The sequence below is a fragment of the Tyto alba genome, unplaced genomic scaffold, assembly GCF_018691265.1.
Source record: "Tyto alba isolate M040663 unplaced genomic scaffold, T.alba_DEE_v4.0 Super-Scaffold_40, whole genome shotgun sequence".
Lineage (NCBI taxonomy): Eukaryota > Metazoa > Chordata > Aves > Strigiformes > Tytonidae > Tyto > Tyto alba.
Genome location: NW_024881316.1, coordinates 22,691,102 through 22,711,461, shown reverse-complemented (window position 1 = coordinate 22,711,461; position 20,360 = coordinate 22,691,102). Strand labels below are relative to the sequence as shown.

Genomic DNA, 20,360 nt, shown 5'->3' with positions numbered 1-20,360 from the left:
GAAAAAATCAGTAATAGCAATTGCAATATTAATATCATACCTAATTTCATTGAATATTCAAAATAATGACTGTCCAGAGCTGCACACATGCCTTACTTTAGCTATGTTTGATAAAACAGAAATATAACTTGTGCTCAAGTGTTCTTGGAAAGCAGCTGTTGTCAGAGAATACTTAAAATTAATATTTCTTTTTCAGAGAAGATGAAATGAAGGCGTTGGTTTTTTTTTTTTTTTTTTTCCTGGTAATATATGGCTATAAACTCAAGTTAAATCTGCACAGATTTCCTTAAAGAAATTATTGAGAAGGAACAAATTACTGCAGATTGCGTAACAACTGTACCACGATGAAATTATAGCTCTAAAGTTATATTGATATTAGGTAGATAAATGAAAAAGGAATGCTACATTACAACAGTAATCAATCAGAAAAACGATCTAGAGACTAATCAATGTCTCTGAATAAAAGAACATTAATCCTTGATGGAGATACTACAAACAAAATAATATCTAGCTTAGCTATCTAAATTCCACTCACCATCTTTTCCTATTATGTTTATCACGGAATCACATTTCAGAGGACTCCAAAGAGCTGTTGCTCCAAGTCTGATTTTTTTCATTATTCTATTTAATTGTGTGCACTGTAATTTAATTTACTGTAATGCTGCCTCTATTGTGGCAATGCAAAATTCCTTGTAACAGTAACCCATTAAAGTATATTAAAAGTATTTATCATGATCCTCAAGAGTACAGATAACATTATGCATGGAAAACTGGGAATTAACATAATTGCTACAAATAATTTAAAGCAGTTCTTTTTGCATTTATCTATATGCAAGAACAATAACTGTAAAACAAAACTCAGCAAGATCAAACCTGGTCTTTATGAAGTCACATGTAGAGAAACCAAATACCTTGAAATATAAATCACTGTTCTGAAAAAGTATACATTGACTCTTTTTATCTTTCTCTCTCTCACACATGAATGTGCTGGTTTTTTAATTCCGGAGCTTAGTTTTTTCAAGAAAACTTATTGCCTGATTCAAGGACATTGACATTAGTGTCAGGACTCACACTGACTGCACCATTCAGGTTTGCAAATGCCATGTGCGTGAGAAGGGGATATCCCAGTTGCCTTTGTGGTCTCACAACCAAACCTTTTTGACAAGGTGAGGCACCAGAGTCCCCCCCGTGGATAGTGGTGGCAACTGAATGGCACCAACAAGCACCAAATGATTCTATGGCTAATGAAAACTGAAGGACCTGAAATCAAGAAGAATTTGGCACAGATCTGGATGTCAAACTCAGACTTTTGGGTGTCAAATTGGCACCATTAGAGACAGAGGGAAATTGCAGCTGAGTTACTCAGTGGCTTGTTTTTAATGCATAATACATGGGTACACAGCTTTGCTTACTTTGCTGGGATATTTAGAAAACTTACAATATTTCACAAACAAAAAAATGTAAACTGTTTTCAGGTCAAAAATTTACTAAAAGTTTAAAAGTTGGCAAAACAGAAAGCATGTATTTTTTCACTACTTCAAATAACGCATATTTTTCTTCACTAAGGGTGATCTTTACCATTCCCACATTCCTCTTTTTTGCCACTTATTTGCTTTGCCTCCTTTAAAGTTTCATGGTCCTCCATCACTTTTAACACAGAATAGAAAGAATAAACCTGAAGCACTCTCTCAATGTTTTGCCCCTTGCAAGTAGTCTAATTTAGCAGAAAGAGGAGAATTTGTCCCACCTTTTTAAAAACAGCAGTGTAAGTCTTACAAATGTTCTGTCAGAGCTAAGAAATATGTAAGTCTGTTTTAACATTGGATGCGAGGGAGGCAATGAAGACTTTTAATATCATAGCTGTGTTACATCAGTAATAAAATAGGGATTTTTCAGCACCTGTTTGAGGTCTGATATAATTATTTTGTGAGGACAATGTAATTTTCTTAACTATCAGCCTTAGACTATGAAATTTTTAACACGGAGTTAAATTGCCCTCTTGGTTATTCCATTTTGAAAATGCCATCACTAATTACATGGAAGTATTTTGTCACTCCATGAATCAAGTTAGCAGAAAATACTTAAAGTGATATATCTGGCTGAACCTCTGCAACCATTCTAACATCTCACGCTTCAGACTGGGACTTTAGTCTAAAAATTAATAGAGAAATATTTGGAGATTGCATTTGAATTTCATTTGCTCAGTCAGCAAAATACTACGAGTGATTTAATCCCCTCACTGGTCATTAGCAAAACTGTCACTGGATTGAGCAGTACAAGAAATGTGCTTCTGGGATACTGATATAATTAGAGGAGATCTTAGAGATTTCCTTAGGAGTCAAAGGAGATCATTATAACAATTTTCAAATTTTATTTAAATTTCAAACATTTTAGGTACTTACATGAGTGCCCATTTTCCTGTTTCTTTCAACCTACCTGTGCATGTTACCAATTTACGAACTTTAATTTTTCACCAGTAATTAATATAGGTCAAGTTTAGAAAGATATGGTAATCTCGATTTTTCTGCCATCTTTCCAGTTTTAAATAAAAACTTGTATTCCAATTTTCTATGTGTATGCAGAAACAAGCCTTTGTTACGTAATACCAAATAATTTAATAAAAAAACCCAGCATATCAACAAGTCCAGAGGCTTTAGTTCAGTTTCCTTTAATAAGCACACAAATTGTTTGGTATTTATAGCTTTTTCCAAGAAATCATGGGTGAATAATTTATAGAATCAATGAGGCAGACTGTTTCCAGTATTCACAGCCCAAAACGTATAGTCCAAAATTTATCTCCGAGAGACGAAAAGGCCATACAGTATTTTTGATTAGTTCAGTTCAGGATTTTTCTCTCTTGGGGAATATTCACTGAGGAAAAATGCCAGCACAGCAATCTTCACTGAGGTCTTTTTGTTGCCTCAGGGAGGGACTGGCTGAGAGACAGTCAGGAGATAAATATGGTGCTTCTGTCACCCAGCAATTCCTGATGGCTAATTCTTAACACTGATGGTAGGTCAGATCTTGCACCAGTGAAAAAAAGCTCCAATACTGAGGAACACCACCTACCTTGTGACCTGTGTCCCTTTTCAGGAGGGGAAACTGTGTATAGGTAAGTATCTAATTATATGAAAAAAAGCTAGAGTAAATTAGGTTCTAGCTATGATATTGTAATACTTGTTTTCACAAGTAATATGTAAAAGCCTGCTGACAGAAATTTGATGTCTTCACTCCCAAGTAACATTTTTTATCAAAGTGTAACTAAAAAATTTCCAGCTGCCATGAGAGTAGGAACAGGTTGCTTACTGAGAGACACAGATGACTTCTCTAATGGGACAACAACATCTTGCTCATATACTCTACAGTGACCAGGAAGAAGATCCAGAGAAGAACGGGAACCCAACTGGAGAAGCCAACATATGGCCCCCCTGCCCGATCGTCCGACCTAGATCCTGAAATCCAGGTCAGAGCTGACAGGCAGCATAAGCCACAAGCCCCATCTCTAGAGAAGAGATATTTCTAGAACTTGGGAGAATCAAGCAAGGTGGAACTCACTGTGGAAGAGACAAGGAGCCACAGTGCCTTGTACACAGGCAGGAAACAGTAGTTTTGTGGGGTTTGAGGACCTATAATGATATTGATATCTTTCTGTGGTATAAAGGGTGGTTTGCTATTGATGTTTTTTCTTTACCTGCTGCATGAAACTCAGAACAGAAAAAATCGTGACACATCATCCACATTTAGGACATGAAATAGTCTGGAGGCTTAGTCAAGTATGTCTTGAGAAGACAGTAAGTTTTATACCAAAGTGAAAAGAACATTGTTGAATAATTTGGTGATAATCTGAGAGTAATGTTACTTCAGCTATGCTCCTCTTAAAATGGAACTGGTGTCATTTACCAGGAATTTCCTACCAATCTGTAGAAAGAGTTAGGAAATGGGTTATGAAGTGATCTTGAAACTTTAGAAGCGATTATGCATCTTTTGGTAATAAAAGTGTTGAATGTTAAATAGCTAGCATGGGAATTTTAAATTGTTGATAGAAGACAGACATCCCTAGTCACTGTGCAGAAGACAACAACAGGAACTGGCTCATACAGAATGACTTATGCTTAATCATGAGTTACAGCTATACACCACACATATCCTCCTTCTCTCTCTCTCTCTCTTCACATATACATACAGATTAAAAGCTTTTAAAAAGCTTTCCTCAAGCCTGACTCCTCTAAGCAATGTCAGAGTTGTTGAGCCACCCTGCAAAAACAAAGAAAACCTGTTCTTAACCCAAGAAGGACTGGGGAAAAGACTATTTTCTATGTAGCAGGATGGGCTATGTACTTAAAGGGGTTCTAAAACTCAGAGGGAAGTCAGAGAAAACATCTTAAATCTTCAACATCTATATGACAAACCACCTTCGGAAGGAAAAATCCATACCACAAGGAAACAAATAAACTTGACAGAAATGGAAACAAATAGAATTTCCCAAAATTTTATAGCACAAACTGAAACAGCTACGCGTCACTGTGTCACGGGTCATTTGAAACTGCATAAATTGAAGGATAAAAGGCAGTTGATCTTTCTAGCCAAGTTCCAAATCCAAAGTTACTGGTCAATGATACTGAGGAGATGCTTGTTAACACAGATTAGCCTTCTAATAGATAAGGGACTATCTATCAGAGGGCGACTCATTGATTAGGTATGCAGACAGAACGTAACTGGAATTAAATCTACAGGTTCTGTTTTAAAGATCTAAAATGGCCTTCTTGTAGAAAATCCCAAATTTTTATCTCCATATATAAGCTGAAACCTCATGATGGCACACTGGGCTTAACTACCATAACCATAAGATAGAGTGAGCAATCTCACTAGCACGAGTGGAGTGGCACCAGTACAAAACCTGGTGCAAGACCACTATATGACTTTTACTTTTTTTTTTTTTTTTTCCCCAACTTTCTAGTGTCTTTTGTAATTACTTATTCTTGTTCAGAATGTTGTCACTGTCATTTGGAAGGAAATATTGCATATGTAACCGTACTGAATAAGTTTAAATGATTCTAACAGGCAATGACACTCAAAGGCTTTTGAAACAGATGATACTAAATAAGACTTTTGTTCTCATGTTTCAGTAAAGGAATAGGATTGGGGACTGATAGAATGCAAGACTTGGCTCATCACCTCCTACTGACAAAACCTGCAACTTTCTTCTTTCCTTTTGGGATATCTGAGCATTATTTATATAATCTCGAATAACAATGATGTCAAGAGAATGCTATCAGAGAATTCATTTTCCACTATTAGGACAGTACACTCATGGTAGACATGACCTAATGAAAAAATATATTGTGCTTCAAAGAAAAAAGTTATTGGATACTCTTCACATTATATATATGAACCTAATCCTGTAAAATATTTGAGCGTATATTTAAAGGTTGAGGGATTGCAGTCTGGGCACTTAGCATTTGCAGGGAACAGACCAGTGTGCACTGCAACTCTCCCATATTTTGAAAATCTTTTCTAAGGTACTCACATAATATGGCTGTTAAAAAACACACTAAAGTCAATACATTAATCATTGAATCTAGGTAGGTTCTCTGCATGCCAACTTTAGAACGTTTCAGTTGCCAACAAGTTCTTAACACCTCTGTTTTTTAAAAAGAAAAGCTAATGCAAGAAATTCTGTTTAACGGGACAAGCTGTTGTCCAGTGGCAGTGGAGCTTCTTTCAAAAGCACTTAACCCACAGATTAATGAAAGGCAGATAGTTCTACTGAAATTAACTCTTCTGCAATTAAACCTTCTTTATTTAATAACTAGTTTAAACAACAACTGAAACATGGAAGAAGAAAGCAGTTAAAAGTTCATTCAGTAGATGACAAAACATTGAGTCAGTAGTTTACATGATTTTTCAAAGCTGCAGTGCAAGTTTGTTCTCTAATTTCCCATGTTATATAGGAAAGAAACAGGAATCTTTAATAACAGCATCATCCAAAGAAGCAGGACAAAAGATGTAAGTAAATGGAAATTTAAACAATGAAAGAAATGGGTAATACACAGAAAGTGTGCAAAATGGGATTTGGTGTTGATAGGATTTCTCTAGGTAAAAAGTAAGACTTTAAATTGGGGTGGCAATTATACATCAGTAGTCAGAAGTTTTAACTCAAACAGTATGACTTACATTTTCTTCATGTGTGGCTGACATCCCATGTGCTACTGTAGCATTGACATATCAGCTGTTTTTTATCTAATATATAGCCGTGTAATCTGACTATACACTAATTTCTAAATCCTGATTTATGTGGGTAAAAAGTGGTTCTAAAAGACGTTAGGAGTGACTGTGACTTCTGCAAAGACAATGTGAGCATATCCAGTTTAAACAGTTAATCTGTCTTGCAAGAAGAGTCTTGCAGGTGATGTACAATGAGTTTTCAGGAAAAATAATCAGTTTACAATCCATTTTTCATTTTTTTAACACAATGATTAGCAATCAAAAATCTTCCTTTGGGTAACACTCAAAATTATATTAAAGCAAAATTAAAACTTTGCATCATTCTTAGGTTATTCAGCTCTTCCAAACATATTCACTTAGGTTAACTCTTAAATAAAAACCTTTTTTTTTTTTTAAAAAAAAGCACACATTTTATCCTGAAAACTTTTCAGCTAAAACACTTGAACATTTTTAAGATTTCTCTCACAATCCTTCTTTGTTTCAGAATTTTGGAGCCTCCACATGCCTCTTTTCTACATAATATAGTGTTCACTGGAAAATTTCCACCACCTCTTTCTTTGAATGTTCCCACCATAAAGTTACACATGCAATGGGAAAGACAAAAGATAAAATTCTGTATAAGGTAGAGTTTTTCTTTTGCAGAAGATTTATATCTGCCTTTTTTTTTTCTTTTCAAGACAGTCTTCTTCCCTTTCTCAACATGTTTTTGCTTTTTTATGCCTTGTTCACCATTTCAGTTTTTAATCTGGGATCATGGCCTTCATTTGCTCCTTCTTACCAGCATTTACCATACCAATTAGTTACTGGTATACATACAGCCATTCCAAACAATCCTCACCATATACAGCCTTATCTACTCTGGTATAGTTCACCTCTGAAAAAAACATAACAAAAAGAGATGATGTCATGTTGCAGATAAGTACTGGACTATGATTAACTCTATTGATCTGTTCTCACTCCTGTTATTAAGGGTGAGGTCCCACCTCAGACCAGTGCCTCTTAGATACGTATTTTCTCTCCAGTCAGTAGAGGGTTCTTAGGGAAACGTGGAAGGGGAGGGGTATGTTTTTGACTCTTCCCACATACTCTCCCTGATATCCAGGAATCTGCTGTCAGAACATGCAGACTTTAAAGGCAGTTCTAATGACACCAGTGTAGATTTTTTTATCTCTGGCCCTAAATATTCTTGGCTTTCCTACAAAAATTTTCCTTTCACTCCCATATACATGAAATCATTGCCATTTTGCTTTCTCATATATGATGTTCTGAAGTTCCACAAAAGAGAAAGTCCAAGTTACATATACTATCTAGTGCATGTTTATTGCACATTGGTTTGTAATTTATCTGAATAATAAAATACTGGTCATATAAATAATCTAAAACCAGGGAGTATGGAGAAATAGTGCAAGTTTCAAGACTGTGCACTCTCCTACGAAACTCTGGCAGGTAACTAGCTCAAGAAATAGAAGTGTTTAAGAAACACTGTTACATATTTTTCTGCTTCTTTTAAAGACAATCCATACTCTTACTCCTATAGTTTACGTAAAAAAAGCTATTCTAGCTCACTGCGTACATTTTTTTTTTTTAATGGCACAGTGGAAAGCATTCATTGCATTGTTGAAAAGGAGAAAATCTGCATCTGTGTATGAAAGCAATCAATTCATTCCAATTGTAATGAGATTTCTCCTGTCAATTCAGTTTGATTGTTTACCTTTACAATTGCCTCCCATGCTGTTTGGAAAAAAGAAGAAGAAGAAATGGAAAAGAATCAAAAGCCAAGCAACTCAAAATGACTATGTTTAATCTCAACACTACCTGCGCTAAAGAATGTATTTGCATATTTATAACACTATATTACTACAGGAATGACAAACTTTAGTGGCAGCCTCTAAGTCATCAAGACAGTGAGAGCTCAACCTGTTCTAAGAACTCACTGGAAACTGGCTGAGCTCTTATGGTGGGCACAATTCTCAGTGGCCGTGGCTATGTTCAACATGTTGAATAATACCTTCTCTATGATTTCAAAAGAAAAATGGGAGTTATTCAGCTAGTAAATATTTCAATTTTTTGCTACAGTCTTGCACAACAAATGCAAAAGGAAGAAGTATCTAAAAGCCAGCATCATCTTCTGCTGTGTCTAGTGGACTGTCCATATTTCGTGATGGTGCTTGTTTTTCCTGTCAGAATACTGTAGGGGCTTTCTCCTATTACAGAAAACTAAACTTTTATTGAGCCAGTGGCATTAGCTTAAGCACAGAGATTTAAGTACTCACATTAGCCATGCTGCTCTGGAAGAATCATGAGTTTTCCTTATATCCTAAATAACTTTCTGCAAAACTGCTGCAGTTACACTCAGGCATCTCTTCAACAGCTTCTAACACAACTTTCTGTGACACATACATAAACTCTGTGGTATTTAATGTACAACTGTAGTTGTTCCCAATATTAATTTTAAGTGAGCTGCATTGCCTTTTCAAATTAATCTACCTTGTTCCCACACGGTAGGCACAGCAGATACTCAAAAATCCCAAGTCCCTTTTAAAAAGTTTCCCCTGAGGCTCTGGAAAGGAACAGCCAAAATTCTTTAGTCTGAAATTTACCAACAGATTTATTTTTTATCGATAAAGAAATTATGAAAAGCAGATATACCTCCCTTGACAGAGTCTCCTCTGCAGAATTGGAAACTGCCCCTCCATATGCCCAGAATTACAGAATATGGCTAGAGTGGTTCATTATAGAGCCAAGCATTTGTCTTTTGTAATTTTGGCACTAAAAAAGCCCAAATCAGTGGATCAGCTCTTTTCAAACACTAAGTACCTAAGGATTTAGGGCATAAATGCACTTAGTATTTTCCAGCAGAAATTCTGTTTCTGCTGCTCTGATGCAGTTCAGCATCCAGCTGCAATGGGCTGGGGGGGAAAAGCACACATGCCTACGGCCTGCCTGGGGATTATTATGGTTCACGGCATAATATAGACAGCTTTAAGGAAATTCTAGTTTATGAGAAAAATTACATATATTTTTTTGAAAATTCCTCGAGAAGGAAGACTTATCTGCCAATATACACAAGCTGATTTCTTGCGTGATACAAAATAACCACAACAAGCCTCCAGACTTTGGTAATTTGTATTTAAATCAGTAAAAAATACTGTGTAAATAAGACTAGTGGGCTTGTTCTAACCAGAGCAAGTTGTATTTTCCTTAGCAATGTAGCAACTCACAGTATTATTTATGCCCACAGTCAAATACACATTCTTTTAAGTTTTACCAGTATCTCAACCTAGAATATCCTCTCTGAAATGCTAATTGTAACTATTACTGATCCCATGATGATTCTCAGCCTCTGTTGCTTGGAACTGGTAACAATGATGTACACAGATCAGATAATCCCTATCTCTCACTGTAATTGCACAGGGACTTTGTTTTCTTTTGAGTAAGTAACATCTAAATTGGATTAAGATAACAGTCACTTACAAGGCCTTCTCTACAGAAGTTGCTTTCATCACTGCTATACTGAATGTTATTTTTCTCTAGAACTTAATTTTTTACACCATGAGTTCCCATGAAGTTCATACTTAACTTCAAATTATGCTTAAGGACTAAATACTCTATGAAGAGAAAAAAAATACCCTGAATTTTGTTTTTGCTGACATACTTATGAGTAAATGTAATAACTGGCATGCTGGCACTGTTCATTATGATCAGATGAAATCCAAATGATGTGATAAGAAGAGTGACCGATCTCAAAATCAGAGGACATAGTCTACCTACTTATGCGTGCTTAAACATGCTTGGCTGGTAACAAGCCCTTCACACTACTCTATCTGGGCAATTGATGCTCTTGGCAATAATAATCTGAGTGGGTGGCTGAGAATGGAACTGGCAGATGCAGTACTGATGGCAAATTACTTCTACTTAGCAGCACATGCATTCATTCATCGAGGGAGTCATTTTTATAATTCCAGAAGTAAGCCAAAAGTCATAAAATATTTTACTTGTCAATACCTAGAAATAAAATCTGTAGTGTATTCAACATTTATTATCATAAAATATAGTGTGAAGTAGATCACTGAAGTGTCAGTATGCCCAATGTCATAAAGAAATCTCAGAAAAAATGCAATACATTGTGTACCTAATTTGTCTGTTTTGTGGGTTTTTTGTGTTTTTTTTTTTTTGTTTGTTTGGTTTTTTTTTTTTTTTTCAATATTGCAATTGGAGACCTCATAATGTACGTGTGACTGCTGATATGCATTTCCAAGACCAATAATGCCAACCATAAAATCCTGATTAGTCTTTCCTTTATTCTGGCATATTATTGCTTTCATTATTTTAGCTACTGAGATGAATGAGAGAGGTGACAGAAAGGAAAGCAGAATAATGCACAACATTACTAAAGGCAATATACAGTTCAATGAAATTAGCAGTCATTATTTCTGTGTTGACTATAATACTGCTGTTCTACAGGCTGTAAAGTAAGAAATCACAATGCAACCATTACTTGCTTCTGTAGGCCAAATATATCTGACGTTGCCCTACCTTACAAATCATTACCTTAGGTGCATTGACGAGGCAGTGATTTCAAACACAATTTTTGACTTCTCTGTCGTGCATTTTTACACACATTTAAGCAAAACGTCCACTTTGTTACCTTTTTAGTAGAAACTATGCCCTTAATAAATAGTCAACCTTTTAAAAGAATCCTATCTCTAAAGAAACAATAAACAAAAGAGAAAACCTATTTATGTACATCAATATTACAGCAGTAATCTATACAAGCTATACTTTCTCAGGAGAAACAGACTTCTCTCAGAACAAATGAACTTTAAGCTGGTTTTTCTTTTAGGTTAATTATTTAAATAACAATGGTAATACAGCAACTGTGGAGGTCTACGATTATATGGGAAGCATATATGTGTAGCAGGAGAAAAAATGTATTTAAGTAATTGATGTAACTTGAAAAAAACTCACCTTGGAGTCAGAGTCTGTTATGAGTCTATTAATTGAATCATTAATAGTAGACAGGCAATCCAAGTGTAACAGCTAAAGCACAAATGTTTTGACACTAATTGTAACCAGAATCCAGACACAGTACCTTAGCTTTATCCCTCATGGATCCTTTCCCCAGGATGGACATTTTTGCACCTGTTTCTTCTTGTAATCTCTTCAAGGAGTTTCCTCTTGGTCCAAGCAATTTCCCAACAAAATTGAACTAGAAAGCAAATAAGAGAATTACTTTAGACCAAGAGGTACTTTTTCAAATACTTAATAAACATTTACAAACAAGCTGCTTAAAAAACCAGAAGTTTACTTTCCTTTAAAAAAAAATACTCCCATTTAGTTCTAAGCCTAATTCCTTGGGATTCAAGTCTGGAGAACTGAAGTACCCTCTCATCTAGTGCAAAAGGCAATAAAAGCATTCATGGTTTATTTGAACTCCAGGAGGCTTCTCCCTAGGACAAAAATGGTTAGTGGCTGCTTAGGTTTAGCTAACAGCTAAACAAGCTCTTTGCTTATCAGACAGTATAGGTGAAACCCAGAGAATGCATACATTCTTTCCTCAGCCAGATTTATTGGCAAAGTAATATATTCTTCAAAGTTAGAACTTTAGATGTTTTTTTAAGAATTGATGTTTACACATTGATTTTAAAATAAGTGCTGTTTTGTGTATCGGCTTCAAATATCTGTTTTGCCAGCAACAGAATTAATCAGAAACAACATATCACTGTAAGTGTTCAAGGCTATTTTCTAAGAGGATTTTTAAGAACACTGGGCTTTGTCTGACATGCTGCTAATACCCTTAATTACTGAACAGTTCCTGTGACACATATATTGTTTTTTTCTGTATGAAGAGGACAGATAACTAAATGAAAATCAGAAGACAGAACAATAAAAAAATGAGGTGTTAAAGGTATGTCAACACAAACGAGGAAAAAGGGGGGGGACTACATTAAGTAACAGTAATTTGTTTATTCTGTTATCAATAGTCTCTTCAATTTATTACTTTTTATGCTTTCCAAAATCTTTTAAATGGCATGCTGTCTTTGGAAGTTGACTGGGAATCATCAGCACTTGCTTAGGATGTTTCTAAATTATGTTCAAGTCTGAACAGACAGTACTCTGGCCTGGCTTTCAACAAAGAATAAGCTTAGCCAAGGAAAAAGGTGTGTAATTGTATCAGCACTTCCTTGTTTTTATTTCAGAGCTAAAGAAAACAACAATAACAAATAGCAATCAAGAATGCGCTGCTGTCAAAAATACATATGAATGTCTAAAATTATATACCTTGTTTTGAATTACCTTCCATTTTAAAAATGGAAAAAATGGGGAAATATTGTTTCCACCTTGTCTTGTGTTGAATACAACAACACATGGCATGAGCCATATTAATAAAACCCAATCTCAGAACTAAGCCAGATACCCCAGAACCCAAGCTGGATTTCAGTCCAGTGTCTTAATTGCAAATCACTTGTAACTTCCTTCAAATAAACCATTAAAGAAAATAATATGTAATCACAGGAAAAATAAATATGAAAGGTGAAATTTATTGCCACCCAAACCAACATAAATTACTTCAGCAAAATAACATGTTTAGGGTGGGAGTGGTAAGTGGTAACATTGAAGAAAAAACCAGCAAGATTTGAATCTACAAATAAAGATTCTTCAACCTTGTGTGCTGTATTTTTGTCCAAATCTATCTCTTTGTTTAATAAATGTTATCAACTCTTCAATAAATATTACCCCCAAAATGGGGTAGAATTTAGAGATGATGCCCCATCATGGCATCAACAGTCCTATGTCTTCAAACTGTAGCTATGCTTCTTCCAGGGACAACATGGCTTAAAAGTCGTGGGATTGAAATTTATTATTAAATTTCATATGAAAATAAATCAAACAGTGAGGAAGGAATGGCAATTTCGACTTTAATACTAGACCTTGGACTTAACATATTGATAGAAATAAGATTTCAAAAATTACACATTTAATGTATGTGAAGGTTTATTAGAGACAGTCAAGCAAACAGCAGAGCTTCTGTTCCTCTGCAGGGACCCCCTTACATGTAGAATGGCTGTTCACAGGTTACAACACCAAATATTTTGTGCCACATATATGACCAAGCGGAGAACCATCTACTGATACATCCTATCAGTGTCTCTTAATATTAAGAAAAGCTGCCCTTTGAAAGCTGAAAGAGCTATACCACTATGTAAGTTTGGAGGAGACTATGATAAAGTCAGCCAAAGCTCGACTCCATTTGTTCTCTGAATGGAATAAAACTACTCAAATACACTCTATGAAGATTTATGCTGACCATTTATATTTAAGCACTTCATAAACTGTCTAATAATTACCTTGACATATGGCTGAAAAGGAGTGGTATGGCCAGCATAAACTATGTACAAAGTGGATTTTAATCACTTCACAGGAAATAAGTGGCTGAGGATTTTAATTCTATTGATTATGTAGCAGACAGACACTCACATTTCATCCACCTTCTAAAAAACACACATCAGGAAGCAAGTAGTTACTTACAACTGAATAACTGAATTGCTCTTAATTCAGTTTTGTCTAAAGTTGCTGAAAAGCCAATGCATTCAACTGTTGTGCCCAGTCTTTCCAGTGGCAGTAAGGTCTAGGGCCACTGGCTATCCTTGGCACCAGTCTATAATCACAAAACTCCCCGAAGTCTGAATGTACTGATAAAGTAACTTTGACTCAATAACTTATGAAAAATTAAATCCTTTATATTCACATGTGGGCAAAAACAGAGGACAAATAAGAGAACATTTCAGTGAATAGCACAAATTGTAAGAAATTTGAAACAACTTTATTAATCTTAAGTATTTTATTAAGACATGCTGAATAAGAATCAAAGCAGAACTACTTTTAGTACTGTAAAGCTTAAGCTCCAGTTATGGTCACAGACATGGCCAAAGCATTCAACTGCAGTGAAGAAAAATGTGAAACTGAGGCAGTTTGACTGCGTATAATGATGACCCTTGTTCTCGAACACCCACTCCTGGTACAGTCACTGTAAATGCAGATCTTACTTTGCAATCTCGGTTCTGATTAAATTTCACCATGTGTACAAATTTTCTCCAAATAATAGTAGAGTCTAAGTCTCTGGGATAGTATCTGTTCATATTATGAGAGTATAGCTGAGAAATTCTGACATACAGAAGAGAAATTATTATCAGAAAGGTTTCACTGCTGGGGAGAAAAGAGACTTCCGCTTGAAAAATATGATTATTGTTGTGTTACTGGATGTTTTTATAGGTGGCTTAACTTCTCAATCATATTTATGAATGTGAGCTAGGCTTTCTGTGTGCTTGTAGAAACCCTTCCTGGTTTATGGCAAAGATTTTGCACATTATTTTTGTAGATTTTTTTATCATTTGCCTGGGGGAGACAGATGCATATCTTCAGTGGAAAATGATCTGGTAATAGCAGGGGATGTTTTACTTACAATCAAATGCTCAAGATGTTTCATGTGGCAACACCTGGGCAATAAACTTTCTCCCATGCAGAAAAAAACCTGACAGAAAATATAGCTCGGCAGATCGATCGGGTATCTGCAGTCAGATTCCCCAACATCTTCCCTGAACAATATACACACAATTTCACCAGGTTCATCTGCATCTTGATTACTTTCACACTCCACCCCACACAAGCAATCAGACTGTAAGGTGCCCAAAGTCAACACTGGCTTCTCAGTCTCCATCAAAGTTTTTGTTTATAAAATTTTTTTAACATACATATGGAAATAGCCAAAAATGATACTGCACATGTGGACACACAGAAATTATTCTCTTTCCCCAAACTGTGATGCTCCCATCTGTCTCCAAAGCTTTGTGCTTACACATGGAGAATACTTACTGACAGTGTGAGACATTCTGATCAAGTCTATATGCTAGGACTGAGTATTTAAAACCAAAGATTAGATACACAAGTATACAGAAGTGGAGAAGTCTTAAGAACTAATCACATGAAATTTCTTACCAAAAAAAACTGCCCGTGTTACTGAAAAGCTAAGTGTTGCACTCCATGCATGAACATGCATATAATCACAGACTCGTTCATCTCCAAAACTCCTTGCAGTAAAACATGCTGCACATCAACACACCTCACTTGCTTCAGGCTAAGACACTGAGAAGAAAATCCTTAAACTAACCAGGTGTTGTCAAGCTGTATCACAGCACAGGCAGTCTGTCTCCCAGTTTCAACATTTATTATTTCAATATACTGTACATGGTTTCTATGAAATGCCAGAGATTAATTAATTATAATCTGTGCTGTAAACAAAATGTGTACAGTAACTAGTTCTTAAAATATATCCCCCAGTTTATATACATGTTGTGATAATCTTAAGTATACTGCAACACCTCAAGAAGATCGTCACATGTATTTATTTGCACTGCCATGCTTGAACTTACCTCTTTTAATATGGATATGTCAAGTGTTGTTCTCAGAAGTCATAATATCAATAGAATTATTGCAGAATTGAAATTAAACACATAACACTCATTTATAAATTGATATTTACACAGCATCTGATTTACATAATGTTGCAAACACAGGGGAAGGTTTCTTCAGTATATGGCATGCTAAAACAAATTGTCCTGGAGATGACTGCAATGGGAGTTTGAACTTCGAAGTGGGTATCAAAGGCAGACACGGCTCTGCTATTGTGTCTGTGTTGCCTAAAAGATAGGGAAAAGAAAGATAGTGAACTTGTGCTGTACAGAATCTGTAGCTAACACTAACGTATTTAAATGTCCTTGGTTCCTGGCATCAGAGCCTTCTCTGGGGAGAAGCCCACCCTGACAGCCACAAATGGGACTAACAGAGCAGGGCAGATGGAAGCTGTTAACTTTCATCACTACCTCATTTTTTAATGCTGAAAACTGTAATCAACAATTGATCCTTACCTCAGTTGTATACATGGGACTCACTTTATTCTCAGTATGTGATAAACTGACCTCTGAATAAGCGGACAGCCATACAATGGTCAGTTCTCTTGCAAGACTCACCGCACCAGTGGGCTGGCATTGCTGCTCTGTTTATGCATCCCAAGGTATACTGTGAACCTCTTAAGAGCTGTGACACAGGCTGCAAGGTCCAGCAGGATGACAAGGGGTGTCTGGCAGGGGGGCTCCCTGAAACCAGCAGCAGCCTCGGACTGAGAATGGTCACACGCACTTGGGACACCATCCCATCCGCCTGGCCACGTGGCACCATCAGAAGTACACCAAAAGCTATGCCACCATATAGCAGCACTAAGTGCTCCCTATATAACCTATCCTATTTAAAACCACACCTATCTGTCTCCACACTTCCCTTCTGCATATGGAGGCAAGAATGCTGGTAACCGATTAAGCAAAGAATCATATAATTTGCTGTTATGTTGCAACATAAAACTCTAATCTGCAGTTCTTTCAAGATTAAAAGCTCCATTTAATATTAGTAAGGAATTTGACTTCCTTAGGGCAGCATACCATAGGTGTAACAAATCTAACATATAGTTTACAGCATTAGCATTCAAGCCTTAAACTAAATGCAATGATTGACAGAAAATGCATGTTTACATTTAGAAGAGCATGCTTCCTTGTTTGATGTAGCCCAAATACCTCCCTATTAGAATTGTAACATTTCTTATCTTATACACACTATTTTAAATGTGTTTTACAAGTAGAAACAAGAAACATGATTGCCATTCAGAAAAAGTGTTTGTGTCAGTGACTGTTTCTGGTTTATACACATATCAGTGTTCAGAACAGTAACAAAACCTAGATAAATAAGGAATGGGACAGACAAATGTTTCCATCTATAAGATAAAGCAGCACAAAGCCCTCAACTGGGAGAATAAATTAATGTCTTCTAGAAACAGCAAAACAGAAATAGCATGGGCTTGGCAACATGAAATAGGTTTGTTATTTCTTAGTATGTTCTGTTCACTGTTGCTATCAGCTCCTTTGTGGGGCAGCAAAGTGTCTTTCCATTTTCAGAGCTACTTATCGTCACAAAAACCTTTCCTTATTCATGGGAAGAAAAAAAAAAAATCCTTCTACATTCAGTCCTGTGTTAAAGAAAAGGAGAGGAGACAAAGATATTATTCACTCTTGAATAAAACCTTACTGACTGAGACCTGCTTATAAATTAGTTTTCATCTGGTCCTGTCCTAGGACTTCTTATAGTTCATTGATATGCACAAGGGACTTCCCTTCATGTTAAGGTGGTATGGGACAACTATGATGGCAAATTTTATTTTTCTCAACACTTTCTAAGCATGAAAATGCCTGTAATAATATGCTTGAACTTTTGGTCAACCCTGAATTGGTCAGGCAGTTGGACTAGATGATCGCTGTAGGTTCTTTCCAACTGGAACTATTCAGTTCTGTTCTATTCTATTCTATAGCTCAGCAGATTTTGCAGACTTCAAGTTTGCCTCCCTCTGTACATAGCTGCTTATGGCAACAACTGTTTAGTATCTAGTACATTCTGTTTTTTCCAAAATGAACTTAGTACTCCGGATAAGTATGCAACATTATCCTTTATTACAGTGATGTGATGCTTGCTTTCCCTGGAGAAGAACTTCTGAGAAACCTCTTTGTTAGGACTGAACTTTGCAGGGCTCTACTTTATCAAGGTATGTGTGGTGGGTTGATTTTGGCTGGACACCAGGTGCCCACCAAAGCCACTCCATCGCTCCCCCTCATCGACTGGACAGAGGAGAGAAAATGTAACGAATGGCTTGTGGGTGGAGATAAGGGCAGGGAGAGATCACTCATCAATTGCCATCACAAGCAAAACAGACTCGACTTGGGGAAAATTAATTTAATTTATTAACAATCCAATCAGAATAAGATAATGAGAAATAGAAAATAAATCTTAAAAAAACCTTTCTCCCCCACCCCTCCCTTCTTCCCAGGCTCATCTTTGCTCCCAATTTTCTCTACCTGCTCCTCCCCAGTGGCACAGGAGTGCAGGGCATGAGGGTTGTGGCCAGTTTATCACACGCTATCTCTGCTGCTCCTTCCTCCCCAGAGGGAGGACTCCTCACACTCTTCCCTTGCTCCAGCATGGGGTCCCTCCCATGGGACAAAGGCCTCCATGAACTTCTCTAACAGGAGTCCTTCAAGAACTGCTCCAGTGTGGGTCCCTCCCATGGGGTGCAGTCCTTCAGGAACAGACTACTCCAGCGTGGGTTCCCCACGGGGTCACAAGTCCTGCCAGCAAACCTGCTCCAGCCTGGGCTCCCCTTTCCATGGGGCCACAGGTCCTGCCAGGAGCCTGATCCAGCATGGGCTTCCCATGGGGTCACAGCCTCCTTCAGGCACATCCATCTGCTCCAGCATAAGATCTTCCACAGGCTGCAGGAGGATATCTGCTCCACTGCGGGCCTCCCTGGGCTGCAGGGGCACAGCCTGCCTCACCATGGTCTTCACCACGGGCTGCAGGGGAATCTCTGCTCCAGCGCCTGGAGCACCTCCTGCCCCTCCTTCCTCACTGACCTTAGTGCCTGCAGGGCTGTTGCTCTCACATATTCTCATTCCTTTCCCCGGCTGAAGTTGCCATTGTGCAGCAACTTTTCCCCCTTCTTCAGTATGTTACCCCAGAGGCGCTACCACCGTCACTGATGGGCTCGGCCTTGGCCAGCGGTGGGTCTGTCTTGGAGCCGGCTGCATTGGCTCTGTTGGACACGGGGGAAGTTTCTGGCAGCTTCTCACAGAAGCCAGCCCTTTAGTTCCCCCACTACCAAAACCTTGCCAAGCAAACCCATTACAAGCATGTCAGAAGACAGCAAACAGGAGAAGAAAATGAATGCACTCTTTCAGAGGGGCTCTGGAGATCTACTCCAAAGGACATGCGCTAACGCTTTCTTAAAGTATTGCAGCACTGTAGTGGTCCCAGAACTAAAGAAGAAGGCTGCCTGTTCCTTCAGAGATCACTGGGTCTCATCTCTTCATTATGCTTTGAATAATAACCCAGTGCCAGAGTGGGGAGAAAAATGGACTCAAAATTAAATGCTCAAAGGGAAAATATAGCTTCTTGAAAACTCCAGGCCAAATTAATTTCTGGTTTAAATCAATAGAATTCCCTCAAGAATAAATTAAATCCAAGTAACAAAGTTAGAATCATTAAAGCTACTGTGACTGGAAGATTTACCTAAGAAATAAACACTTTTTTTATTACACATTTTTTTACCTTGAAAAGTGCTGGGAGTTCATATTTACAGTGTGCTTCAAGAAGAAGCTGCAATATTTGTCTGGCTATTTACTAGCTCATAGCAAACATCTAAATCTACAGTGAAAATATATTTTTGGCACAACTCCATGAAACAGATGGTCAGCAATTCCAGACAAACATCTTCCAGATACAAGTCCACACTGAGATAGCAAAAATATCCCCTCACTTTTCATTTTTAGCAGTTTTCTGTCAGGATTTGGTAACAAGTTGTGGAGCTTATATAAAGCAGTTTAAATGAGGCTTAAAATGAAAATAAATTTTCTGATTAAGAAAAAAAAATGTTGGTGTCTGATGTACCTTTATTCAGCTAAACTTTCTTAACTTAGGAAAATCTGAATAGCTATTTCTCTAATACATGCATTAGCAGTGAGATTTATTATAATCTGCTAATCTTTCAGACATCCAAACATTTTATTATGTGTGATTCTGTTTTTAACTCTGATGTAAGGTAACTGAGGAAAAGCCAAGGAACCAATTAAAGTTGCAGTTCTCTATTAAAACTGCAATTAAGAAGTTTAAGGAGTTTATTATTTTAATTGCAGCAATATCCAGAGAGACTCATACCAGGCACTGCACAGACATGCAGGAAGAAATTATCTTGACCCTGAAGAGTTGTCAAGTATGTTAAAAAAAATCAAACAGGCCTTGTTGAATGCATGTGGCTATTATTGCTTACTCGGATGCCCAGGGAGTGACTGCAGAAACTACTGCCGTTAAAATCACTGGGCTTGGTTATGAAAGTGGGTTTTACTCAAGCTAAGTGCAGCAGGGCCAGGTTATGCTCACAGGAGGACCATGCCAGAGCCTGCTTTCTCAACTCAGAAATGAGAAAGAGGATCCTAATGTCACATTTTATCTTTGGCTTTTGCCTTATCATTCTTCTGCAACCT

The 20,360-nt window shown here is 37.1% G+C and overlaps 1 protein-coding gene across 4 annotated transcripts in view; it reads right to left on the bottom strand.

Moving 5' to 3' along the window:
• Positions 1 to 20,360, bottom strand: part of KHDRBS2 (KH RNA binding domain containing, signal transduction associated 2) — a 427,487-nt gene that overhangs the window by 220,641 nt on the left and 186,486 nt on the right. For all 4 annotated transcript variants that reach the window (XM_042803483.1, XM_042803482.1, XM_042803485.1 and 1 more), the window contains exon 3: positions 11,318 to 11,434. In XM_042803483.1, the coding sequence (XP_042659417.1) occupies positions 11,318 to 11,434 (117 nt within the window). The remainder of the gene's footprint in view (positions 1 to 11,317; positions 11,435 to 20,360) is intronic.